Source organism: Eimeria acervulina, genomic scaffold (assembly GCF_000499425.1).
Source record: "Eimeria acervulina Houghton genomic scaffold, Eah_scaff22, whole genome shotgun sequence".
In the NCBI taxonomy this organism is placed as follows: domain Eukaryota; phylum Apicomplexa; class Conoidasida; order Eucoccidiorida; family Eimeriidae; genus Eimeria; species Eimeria acervulina.
The window spans coordinates 700-13023 of NW_013548571.1; the positions used below are offsets into that span (position 1 = coordinate 700).

At 52.3% G+C, this 12324-nt stretch overlaps 2 protein-coding genes across 2 annotated transcripts; both read right to left on the bottom strand.

Annotated features, from left to right (window-relative positions):
• Positions 1-645: 645 nt before the first annotated feature.
• On the bottom strand, positions 646-6696 carry EAH_00005340 (hypothetical protein, conserved; the record flags this gene model as incomplete). Its single annotated transcript, XM_013392830.1, has 6 exons — positions 646-2732; positions 3785-4139; positions 4551-4677; positions 5283-5505; positions 5672-5863; positions 6225-6696. 6 exons carry the CDS (start codon positions 6694-6696, stop codon positions 646-648), a joined length of 3456 nt encoding a protein of 1151 aa, XP_013248284.1.
• A 2064-nt stretch (positions 6697-8760) lies between these two features.
• Positions 8761-12324, bottom strand: EAH_00005350 (hypothetical protein, conserved; the record flags this gene model as incomplete). The annotated part of the gene is made up of 2 exons (XM_013392831.1): positions 8761-8900; positions 9375-12324. 2 exons carry the CDS (start codon positions 12322-12324, stop codon positions 8761-8763), a joined length of 3090 nt encoding a protein of 1029 aa, XP_013248285.1.

Below are 12324 nucleotides of genomic sequence, written 5' to 3' on the forward strand. Positions count from 1 at the left end.
AACGAGGCAGCTCAAGGGTTCGAGCAGGCAGCAAACGCTCCAGGCTGTCAGGGTGGATGGCTCCTGCAGCAGCAGCAACAGCAACAGCAACAGCAACAGCAACAGCAACAGCAACAGCAACAGCAACAGCAGCAGTGACGGACTTATTGAGGGCACCATAGCAAATGCATGTGTTGCATAATGAGGCAAGAGATACAGAAGAGGGGATGGCCGTAATTAATTAACCAGAGGCTTTCAAATAAACACAGAAAAACATAAACAGAAAGAAAGACAGACAGAATGCAGAATGCATGCATATTCAAAAAGGCGGTTTGTTGTCTAACATTCAACAAGACCAACATGCAAAGAAAAACAAAGTATAGGGGCATTTGCATCTCACTACACTCAGGAAGTTATTATATATGTATAGACAGAGACAGATAGATATATATTGACGCATATATATATGTGGAAAGAGATAGGCATAAAGATATAGATACAGGTTTATATATATATATATATGCATATATATGCGCACAGACAGATATATAGATATATTGCTACAGATATGTGTGTATGTACAGAGAGAAACCTAGTGTATATACACCACCAGGCAAGCACACCCGCATGCATTCAAGAGAGAGGACAGGAGACACTTTGAGCTGGCTAGGCAGTGCAGAAAGGGGAGATATGAAGCATAAGCTGCTGCGTCTTATAAGGGAGCTCACCATACACCACGAAGCAGAGCAGCAAGCCGACCCAAGCGAGGAGGAGATAGGCAATGAGGGTCCCTAAACCCCCCAAGTCGGAGAGGGCCTTAGGGACGGTGCTGACGATATGCTCTACAGAGTCTAGCAGCAACCAAGGAGTTGCAACAAACTTAAAGAGCAAACCCCACACAAACGGGATCGGTTTGCAAGGGTTCCCAGTTAGAGCCATATTTAAACTGCCTCGCAGCATCTCCACGTTCCCTATGAAGGCCCAATACAAGTTGCTCTTCAGCAGCCTCAAATAAAGGAAGCTCTTGCACACAGAAGACCGGCTTGATGGCCTCTTCTGCTTCCTATTTGCTACTGCAGCTTTGCGCTTCACTGCAGCTTGTGTAGCTGCAGCAGCTGCAGCTGCTGCAGCAGCTGCAGCAGCAGCTGTTGCAGGTGTCTCCCTAGGAGACGCCGTCTTGTGTGTGCAGGTGTCCTCTGGGGGGCCCCCGGGGCCCCCCTCTTCCACTGCCAGCAACGGCGCAACACGCTCTAGAGACAAGCTCTTAGACTGTATGAACAGATACTCCTCCTTTGAAGCGCATGCAGAGCCCCCATCCCAAGGAAGAGAAGGCAAAGTGCGTGTGTGCAGCGAAAGGCTGCGGGCCCCTAAGCGGTGGAGGCCCCTGCGGGTGCCTCTAGCAGCAGAGGGAGAACTCCTAAAGTGGAGAGGGGAGGGCCCCTTTTTTTGCTGTAGAATAAGTCGGAGGTTTTGTGCAGTCTGCAGCGCCACTATAAAGAAGGCGAGACAGAAGAATACCGCGGGCAGTAACAGCAAGAGAAAGATTGAAGTAGACATCTCCCAGCTAAAGACAACCCGCAGCACAGGCACCACCATCACTGACACTGAACTAAAACTCAACACCAATAGAGGTAGCACCCCTACTCTCTCCACCTGCTGCCGCACCCCAAAGAGCCACGCCAAGTGTACGCACTTAACGCTCCCCAGCATCAGCCTCACGAAAACATCTGCATTGACCATCAGGCTGTACTGTACAGGCGCAGTAAAACGCGGGTCTTGTGAGGTGTCTGTTCCCGTGTTGAAGCAAACAAGCAAAGCAGACAAAGTAGCAGGAGGCCCGTACACAACTAGAGCCAGCAGAAGTCTAGACACCCGAAACTTAGAGATGCCCCCCTGTCGCTCACGAATCTTCTCTTGACCCGCAGACTCGGGCCCCCCCCACCACGCTAATGGGGTGTCTGCAGGAGAGACGGCCTTCACTGCAAACAGCCCCTCAGCAGCACCTAGCCCTTTGTCATCATCTTCTTCGTATGTATCTGCGGTGCTCCTTCTCAACATGCGGTAAAACGAGCAAGACCAAACCCCCTCACCCCCTCCGCTGCTGCCTCTCTCATCTAAACCCCTCGGTCTCCTGCGGCGCACAAGGGTGGTTCCCCCTCCTCCTTTTGCACTGTCTGTTTCACGAGCTAACAACTCCGGGGCCTCCGAAGAAATGGCAGAAGGCGCTCTCAACACAGAGACAGGAGGTGGTAGGGTGGGGCCTACGGGGGGCCCCGACGGCCCTGAATGCAGCCTAGGGGCCCCCAGGACCCCCTCCCCTCCCGCCGCCTCCTGCGGCTGCTTCGGTGCAGCAGGAGCTGTGGGAATGCTGCTGGTAGGTGCCTGAGTAGGTGCACCTGCAATAGGAGGAGGAGCAACGGCAGGAGTCGTAGGAGCAGCCAGAGCAGTAGTTTGCTGTTCCTGCTGCTGCTGTTGCTGCTGCTGAGGGGACATAGGTAATCCTTTAGGTGGTGGGGGCTTAGCTGGCAGCGTTAGACAGCGCATTTCGCATATAAAGGACCACTGGACCAATACGAGACACCAGCAAGTTGAAAAGCGCTGCGTAAGAATTGCAACAAACGACATCATCCCTAAGAACCACGACTCCGGCCACATGCGAGTCATCACATACCACATCACCGGAAAGGCAGCGCTGCCCGGCACCCCCGACGTAATCCACTGAATTCCATTTGGTCGAAATAATCCGTTAAACACTGAGACAAACAAACCGCACAAAACAGACAAAGAAATCTTTGTGTTTCTTATGAGACAGAAAGCATGCAATGCGGAAACATCTTCTGTTCTCTTGGTTTCTTCGTTTTGTTTCTTATGAGGCAAGCAAAACATGCGCTGCAGAAACAGATTTTATACTTGAATAAAATATATTTTTTTATACTCCCATGTGTTTCTTATTAGACAAACGAACCGCAAAGTGCAGAAACACGTAATACATTCTTTTGGTTTCTTATGAGACACAAATACGCACAAAGCAGAAACAGATCTTATTTCCTCTTTGTTTCTCATATTCAAATTGTTTCTTATGCAACCAGCAAACCATATAATGCAGAAACAGATAATATATTGTATTCGTTTCTTATACGCTATTTTTTCCTCGAGTCAAACGAGCCACACAATGCAGAAACAGTCAATGCATTTTTTTTGTTTCTTGGGGTAAAGCACACAAGGCAGAAACACATCGTGTATTCCCATTCTTATGCGACAAACAAATCATACAATTCAGAAACAGATCTTTGACTTCCTTTGTTTTTCATATTCGTTTGTTTCTTGTGCCACACAGAGAACACACAACGCAGAAGCATATTGCACATTTGTTTCTTACGCAACAAGCAATCCACACAATCCAGAAATATTACGTATATTCTATTTGTTTATTAGGCAGCAAGAACCGCACAGTGCATAAACAGGTACATAGACTATAATACATAGACTATAACACTGCACTATTCGAACTGTTGACTATACAATGCAAACAAACACCGATGCAGAGACAAATCCAACAAAGAAAAACAAAATTCCCACACTTTTATTTTTGATTCCTATGCAACACCAATGCATTTAGAAATCTCGCTCAAGCACAATACAGATACAGCTGCAGCTGACCCAGAAGCAGCGCAGACCCGAACAAACTAGAGTTGCCCTGAGAGCTTCTGAGGCTTGTTCGGTGCATTCACGTATGTCTGCATGCATGTACGTATGCATGCATGCACGTATGCATGCATGTATGCAGTAAGAAGGTAGGACTTACATTGGGGGTCGAATGCCAGGCCCTCTGCGTAGAAGAGGAGGTAAAAGAGCATGTAGGCAACGAGCCACTTGGCAGTGAGGCAGACAACGCTAATGAGGACGGGGTTATGAGAGAGTTTGTCGTATGAAGCAACAGTTAGCACCACCCCGTCTCCAGGCATATACAGGAGAAGGGGCAGCATTACAACGCAAAAGTACTTCTCCCCCAGAGACGCAACGGGAGAAGGCAGCTTAAAGATGTCCGTCATGTTATACTTCTGATCGTCAGCTGTCATCTCCATCAACACCAAAGACGGCAGCAAAATAAACATGCACGGAAACACGCACGCCCCCAGCGTACCCAACGTGCGCGGCGCCTGAGCAAGAAAACGCAACACTACCGCCTGCCCAGCAAACCTCGAAGCCAAAGGCCACCTCCCTTTAACTAAGGGGCACACCGAAGGCATGCAGCAGCAGCAGCAACAACCGCAGCCGGTGCGGCAGCTGCAGCGCCACTACCAACGCCAGCAGCGCCAACAGTAACGGCAACAGCAACAGCAGCAACAGCAACGGCAACAACAAAAGCAGCGCCAGTGAGGGCGGCAGCAGCAACCATAGCAGCAAAAGCAGCGACAGCAGCACCCCCAGTGTTCGCAACAGCAGCAACACCAGCAAAAGCATCAGAAACAGCAGCAGCAGCAGCAGCAAGAGCAAAGAGGAAGGGAAGGTCTCTTCACCTGCGTGAGAGTGTACGTAACGACTATCCAGACAGCAAGGCAGCTAATAACCTTGCACGCCCTTGTCGTGACGTCTGTAGACGTCAGCAAATGAGTCCACGAAGCGTTAATGTACTTCTCTACTGAAGCCACGCATACTCCGTTGGGTTGGGGGGAGCAGCGCATGTCTGCCGCACACCTGCCGCACGCATACACACACGCAGCAGCTGCGGCAACTACAGCAGCAGCTACAGCAGCAGCTACAACAGCAGCGACAGCAGCTGCCGCAGCACAGGGAACAACAAAACTTGTGAAATAGAAACAGATAGAGGAGACAGAGACAAGCATAAAACCACAAGCTGCACAACCGGGAAGGCGCCCCCAGGCAACACTAAAACCGAAAGCAAGGAGACAGAGACGCACACAGAGGCAAAGGAGAAGAGACACCTCAGCAGAGAGCAGACAGCAGAGTACCCAGCCAAGGAGACACAAGCCAACCAGGGGCCCCTGCAAGGGGCCCCCCGGTAGCAGCACGAGGAGACGAAAGGGCGAAGGGGCTCCCTGCTACCACAGCGAGGAGATTGGAGAAGCAAGGGGCCCCCTGGTGTTAGCGCAAGGAAACTGTAGAATCTCCTGCTACTGGCGCATTGAGAAAGAAGAAGCATGGGGCCCCCTGCTACCAATGCAAGGAGCCAGTAGTAGCGGGGGCCCCTTGCTACTAAAGCAAGTAGATAGAAGCAAGCAAGGGCCCCCCTAATATAGAAGCAAGGACGCAGTAGAACCAAGGGCCTTCCTTCTGCCTACTCGGCGGCGGTTAAGCTTGCGCAGATTTCGTGGAAAGTGTCGCTGGTGACCCAAGTAGAAAGGGTCCCGACTGATGTAACAAGAAAATGCAAAACCAAGGAAGAGATGTACGTCTGTAGCACGGCTGAGAGACTTGTGCTGGCAGCCATAGCCAGCCCCAAACCCCTCAAACGCCGGTGGACACTTTCACAAGCCGCAACCACAGAAGCCTGAGCCGCTTGCCCTGAAAACACCCACAACGAATGCCCACACAGCAGCCCCATAGAAGCATGCATGTATGCATGCAAGTTGGGGGGACAACCCTAATTTTAAAATATAACTTTGAGGAGCACAACAGGGTTTTTATTTTGCTTTATACGGATGGACGGAGGCCCTTGTAAATTAATTACCCAGGGCGACATCAATGATCATGATGGGAAGGGAACAAACAAAAGTCATAAGAGAAGCAAAGCCAATGAAGCGGACGCCCCCCATCTCAAATGCTGCTAAGGGGATATCCTCGAGGCTGCTCTGGCGCTGCGTCACGCAGATAAACAGAAGAAGAGTGAAAATAGAGCCCCCTATACGCAACCTCCCTGTCACTGCAGCACAAACAGACACCACACCAAACCCCACTAAACCCTAAACCCTAAACCCTTTAAAGGCCCAAACCCACTCCCGCAATCGCTAAGCAGCTGCACCCTGCGTCTTCTTCACGCCAGAAACCCCCAGATGCAGTAACAGTAACAGAAAACAACGGCAAAGGGACTACCCGCAGCTGGTGCAGCTCAGAAAGCACCAGCAGCAAAAACAGACGCAAGAACTCCAAATGGCATCAACAGCAGCAGCAACGAAGCCACCAGCGGCACCCGCAGAACAGGCGGCTGGAAACCACCAGAAAACAGCAGAAGGAGCAGCAGTAGCAGCTGCAGCAGCATTTGTTTGTGTGTATCTGCCTCTCACCTGCATCCCTGCATTCATGTTTCTTATCAAACTGAGACTGTGCGTTGTCTTTCATGCGTGCGTAGATATTAGTGTGAGGGAACCAACGGGCTGCCTCGTGCAGCATAGAAATCTGCAAACTCGTGGAGGCCCCCATCCCAGATTCGGAGGTGCAGTCTGTATCCCAGACGCCTTCTCCTTCTTCTGCACCCCCTCCTGACGCATGCCATCCCCCGCAGAAGTCGCTGCCTTCGCCGTGTTGCGCTGCTGCTGTTGAAGCAGAAAACTGCAGATGCTCATCTGCTGCAGTAGATCGCCGAGCGCTGCTCCTCCTCCTTAAAATGGAACGACGGCCTAAATAGGGGCCTCCCTCGCAACCCACATCCACAGACGCCGAACAACCGCAGGTAGGGGGGGGCCCTAGCCTCACGCTCCTGGGGGAAGCCGCCTCCCCCGGGACCCCCCCCACACACCCCTGGGGGGCCCCTCCCATCGTGTGCATGCATGCAGCTGAGAACTCCTGTCGAGGTCTGAATGAGAGAGAGGGGGAGGGGGGGCCTTGTCGGCTGCCAGGCGGAGAGGCTGTGCCCCCCCTCCCCTTCATGCCGGCTTTTGCCTCACTTCGTTCAAAAGACGGGAGTTTTGCAGTTAATTTAGATAAAAACAAATTCAATAAACAATCCGCAACCCATAGAAGCCCAAGTTCAAGCAGTCTCGACGACCACAATACAGGCACCAGCCCACGCGCTGCTGGGGGCAGCAGGCAGCTCGCATGCAGGGGAAAACAGGAGAAAGCGAAATTAAAAAGTATTTCATTTAAATGTGGTTACAACAAAAAGGAATAAATGGTTTTTGTTGTATGGTGTTCTTTGCAGTGTCACTCCACTGGTCGGTCCCCCACGAACTGAGCGAAGGCCGGCCACAATCGACATCGGTGCTCTTCGTCTGCCCTCAGGGCTTTCCTCTTCATTAAGTATTGCGTAAATGTGTAAAAATAACTAGTATTAAAACAATGTGCTTTTGAAACTCAAATCACACAAAGTGTGTGCAGCACAGCAAAGAAGGACAGCAGGGGTGGGCCAGGCAGGCAGCAAGGAGGCCGGTGCGCTGCTCAGTTGAATTCGTTGCATTTGTTTGCTCCTTCGTTTGCTTTTTTCGCTCATCTTTTGCATTAACTTACATGCATTATCGTCAAATCCGGAGGTCGAGTCCCCTGCATGTACACCCGGAGCAGTTCGTCTCCCCAGCTCCCAGGCAGCCCCAGCAGGCCAGGGCCACAGTTCCAGCGGACTTCCCCACACTCGGTTCACTGCAGACGCATGTAACTTTATATTTCTTTTTTTTCGCTTTGTTGTTCTTTTGTGGCTGAATGATGGGGAGGAGAAGGGGGGAGAGGCAGTGTGCCTTGTGTATGTGTACATCAAGCGAAGATAAGCGCAGCAGGCTGCGGCTGAGCTGCTTCTGCAGAGACAGCACGAATTGAACCCGCTAGAGGGGATTGCTCCTAAAAGAAGGAGAGGGGCCCACCAAGAATGTGTGGGGTATTGCGGCTCTTTATTGAAAGCCCCCGCTTATTACGTTTATTGTTCTCTTATAGCCCTGTGCGCAACCTGAGTGGCCATATAATTTAATACATATTGTATACGTAGGCACCATATACTTTATACACGATGCATATAATATGCACACTATATATCCTATACGAACTACGCATGTTCTATGTTTATTAATCAGCAGCTGCGAAGCAGCAGCTGTTCTTAGCAGCCGACGCCTACACATTTGATTGCATGCACTTGTTGACAAGAGGAAGCGGCTTCTACCTCACGAGATTCTGAGGTGACGTTTCTATTCTTTCTGACGAAAGATCCTACTATACATTAAATACTCGGCAGGCCTCGGCACCCAGGGGAAGATATTTATTGAATTTCCCCTTTACTCCGCAGTCACTATTGTATAAGTAAAGATATTTAATGATCAGGCGCCAGTTGTTAGCAGTGCGTACACCAGAACAGAGCATCCAGAGTTAGTTACGCAGCAATAGCGAAAGCTTGCCACAAAGGCCTTTCAGAATACTGGCAGCGCCACAGAGAGGCGCTGCAGTTGTTCATAGTTTTGTGCTACTGCTGCTGCTGCTGCCACTGCTGCTGCTACTGCTGCTGCTGTATTACGCAACTCAAGCGCCGATCCTTCTCCTTCCTCGTAAAATACGAGACGGAATAAATGGCGTTCTGGTGGCTGAGAAGCTATGTTAAGGGAACTATTGAATAAGAATTCTGGTTGTATATTTTCTCTGTAGCTCCACCAATATCTAGTTTAAGGAGCCGCCGACAGCTACGCTGTCTCGTGAGACACACGAACACGGCTTGAGGGGGTAACAGGTGGTTTGCAGGTCTTCATATGTGCAGCCTGCATAGCAGGGGTCCTCAACTGGTCCACCGACGTCCCCCGCACAGGGCATGAAGTTAGTCTCTGCCCTCGTATTGCATGCTTCTACACTTCAGTTTTGTTGAGTATGCTGGCCTTCCTTTGCTGCCCTTGCTGCAGCCTTTCCTCTTTGTTAAATAGGATGGAGTTCGTTCTGCTGCATCTGCAGCAGCAGCTGCTTCCTGAATTCCTGAGCGTTCTGTGCGAGGCGTTGCTGGAGTGCCATCTGTTCTGCTGCTGCGATGAGGTCTTTAGGAGGAATAGGCGGCCTTCCTGAAGCAATTGTAACAGCACAAAATCAAGTACAAGCACAAAGCAAAGGACGTTCGAGTGCTGCATTTGTTTGCATGCATACAGGCATGCATGCAAACAAATGCCAACACCGAACTACTGCTGCATAGTGGCCCCCATAATGTATTGGAGGTACCAGGAAAGGGAGGAGACAGAACAACGGGGATACAGAAGAAGGAGTCAGAAGAAGGTGAAGGGGGTAAAAGAAGATGCGCGAAACTAAAGTAGAAGGAGCAGACGAAAGAGACAGATGGGAGGCAGACAGACGGTGGAGACAGAAGAAGGAAGAAGAAGGGGGAGAAGGAAGAAGAAGGGGATAGACGAAGAAAAAGGAGATGAAGAATAAGAAAGCAGACGAAGCCGGGAAGAACGATAAGGAGACAGGAGCAGGAGGAAATGAAGAAAAAGGAGACAGAAGAAGGAGGAGGCAGAAGGAGACAGCAGGAGAAGGCATACCCAAGTGATTTGACCTGCACCGTGAACGTGTAGATCGATGTTCATGAAGCGTTTTGTTGTTTGCACAGGATTCAACAGTGGTCGTATGTGTTCCCCTGCTGTTTGAGGCAGCATGTTGCTGCGCTGCTGCTGCTGCTGCTGCGCAGGAGGCGTCTGTGTTGTTGCTGCTGATTGATGCGGGCGTCACTCCATTTGTGCCCCCCTGCAGTTTGGCCTCAGCTGCTTGCAAAGCCACGGGGCAGCGTTCGCTTGTTTGTTGTTGGGGGATGAGGCAAGGAGAAGGTGGTTGGTGTGATGTTTGTGTTTGTTGCAGGAAGATGGGTTGAATTGCTTCGGGAGAAGGGCTTCCGCAGCCCTCCGCCTTAAATACCCCGGGGCCCCTCATTGAGACAACCTCAGGGCTACTCAGGAAAGTCGCATGCATCCAGAGGGGACCACGCTCCTTGCTGGTTCTTGCTGCTGGTGAAGGGGAGACAGCCTCGTTGCTGGCTTTTGCTGCTGCTACTACAGGGGGCCCACCGGCACTCACTTGCGCGCTTGTGGGGTTTAGACTCTCGTATAACCTCATTTTAGGAGTTCCTGGGAAGGAGGAGGCGCACCTTTCTGGCCACAGACTCATCATCTCTTGCATGCGGTCGTGAACCTCTGCCTCCCGCAGCAGTGCAGCAAACTCCGCATCGCTGGAGACGCTTCCCTCCGGAGGCAGGCCCTCTGAGGTTGCATTGTTCTCTTCATCTGTCTCTAAAAAGAAGTCTTGTGCTGCTGCATGCGCAGTCGCGACATGCTCTCTCGTATCAGCGGGCTCGGCCTCCCCATCGCGGGGGCAGCTGCTGCTGCTTGGCCTATGTGGCTCGGCAGACCTCTCCCTGCCACACAGATTAAGTGTCTCCTTTTGGAGACAACATTGCTTTGGGGGGCCCTCTGAGATGAAGGTTGGCTGCTCACCTCCCCTCAAAATCTTTCCCGCTGCAGGATATGCAGCAAGGCAGCCTTCGAAGGCTGTGCCGCCTCGTGTTCTTAGATGTTTCATTGAAGCATCTGTGCATGCGTCGGTCTCAGGGGGAGCCTCACGCCCAGGTGCTGTTGGTTTGCCTTGCTGGTGCTGCTGTATCGTCGGTGGTCCTGCTCTCCCGTGTGACGTTGAAGCGTATGAAGACGTTTCCCACGTTGCAAGAGGAGGCCGGCCGGTGTGCTGCTGCCGCACTTGTTCATCTGTTACTGTTGAGGCCTTCTGAAGCTCCCCAGCAATAGTGGGGGCCCTGAGACGATAGCGCGCCCTTCTCCAGTGCCTCTGTATGATGCGAGCTGCGATATTCAACACCGGCATCGAAGGTAGGAAGCCCAAAGCCCCAAAGTCCATCATAAAGTTTAAGGCGCTGCTGCTGTGGCTGTCGCCTCCAGATGTCTTTAAGAGCCGAATTTTCCTCCGGTGCAACCCAGCGATGCATGCGCGGGTTTCCTCAGGTTGCCCCTGGCTTCCGTTTATTGAGCGGTTAATCGGGGGGGCTAGCTGCGGTGTTGCACACCGTGACTCCTCGCTGACGCTTAGCTGTACCGACGCGTCACTGCTGGGGCGCCCGGGCATGCCTGCACAGGCGGAAACCCCGCTGCTGCAGGCGTCCGAGATGGGGGAGCAGCTGCACGAAGGTCGACGGTCCGGCACGGGAGATGAAGCGCTTGGGAGCTGAGTACTGCTACTGGCGAGAGCTGTGCTGACAGTTGTTTGTTCGCTGTGTTCTCTGGCGTTCCCACAGTCTTTGTAAGGGGGCAGGCAGTCGCACAGCTGCTGGCCCCAAGTTGCGCATTCTTCTGGCGGCGCTTCTCTTAAGGCAGCTTCTGGTCCTTCTAACCCTCCCAGAGCGCTTCTTTCTAGGGGATGTCCTTCCTCTGCGTCGCACTGGCTGGCACTGCATCTCTCGCACTCCTCCCAAGAAGGGTTCAGTTCAGTCGCGCAGGGTCGCGAGCCGTCAGGTGGTTGCCGCCTGTTTCGGTCTCGCAGGTTGGCAGATGCGCGGAGGCTGCTGCTGCTGCAGCATACGGAGCACGGCTCCCCCGTTGAGGCTACTGAGGCTGCTGCGCTCCCGAGCTGCGATGCATCCCACGAGGCGCCCAGAGACGATGCTTCAAAAGTTTGTCTAAGGGGTGCATCAAGTGCAGCCCTCCCCGTCTGGGCAGCCTCTGCGCATTCGTCTTTGGAGTCGGTTTGCTTTGCTGACGACGTTGAGGCTTTGTGCATTTCCACGCATGCCCTGCGGTAAAGGCCGTTGTGGGTTGGCAGGCCTCCCCACTCACGAGACCGCGGAGGGGGCCCCCCAACAAAGGACGAATTTAAATGTGAGTCGCGAAATATGCTTTCAGCTGTTTCGCTGTCTACGTTGGTACTTAGGCTGGCGCACTGACTGGCAGACCTAAAGGCTGACGGTTCTGCTGCAGCGGGTCTTGCGTCTTCATCGCCTTCGCAGTTCAGCTTTTCCTGGAACTTTTCAGCAGCAGACGCTTCAGAAAGAGAACGCCCAACTGCTGCTTCACAAGCATCTCGTTCAGGATGGCTTGAGGCAGCACAGGGCGCGGCAACTATCCCTCCGTGCGCCTCATGAAGGCAGCTGCTGCGCTCGTTGAGAGAGTTGAAGCCGGCTGTCTGCCCTAGCAGCTGCTTTTGCTCCTGCTCGTGTGCCTGTCCTCGACTTGGGCATTTGTAGTGGGAGCTGCAAGAACACTTCACTGTTTGCGTAGCTGCTCCGACTCGGCTCCTTGCTTGCTGCGCCGGACTCGGGTTTCTGTACATGTTCTCTTCTCTGTAGTATTCGTCGGCTGGTTGAATAGACGCGGTTGACCCATTACCGCATGCTTTTCCGCTACACCCGCCGAGGAGCCTGTGTGTCAGTCTGAAATCTGCAGGTTGTCCTGTCCTGCTGAGGTGAACGTTCGGCAGCAAATTTGTGTCCTGCAT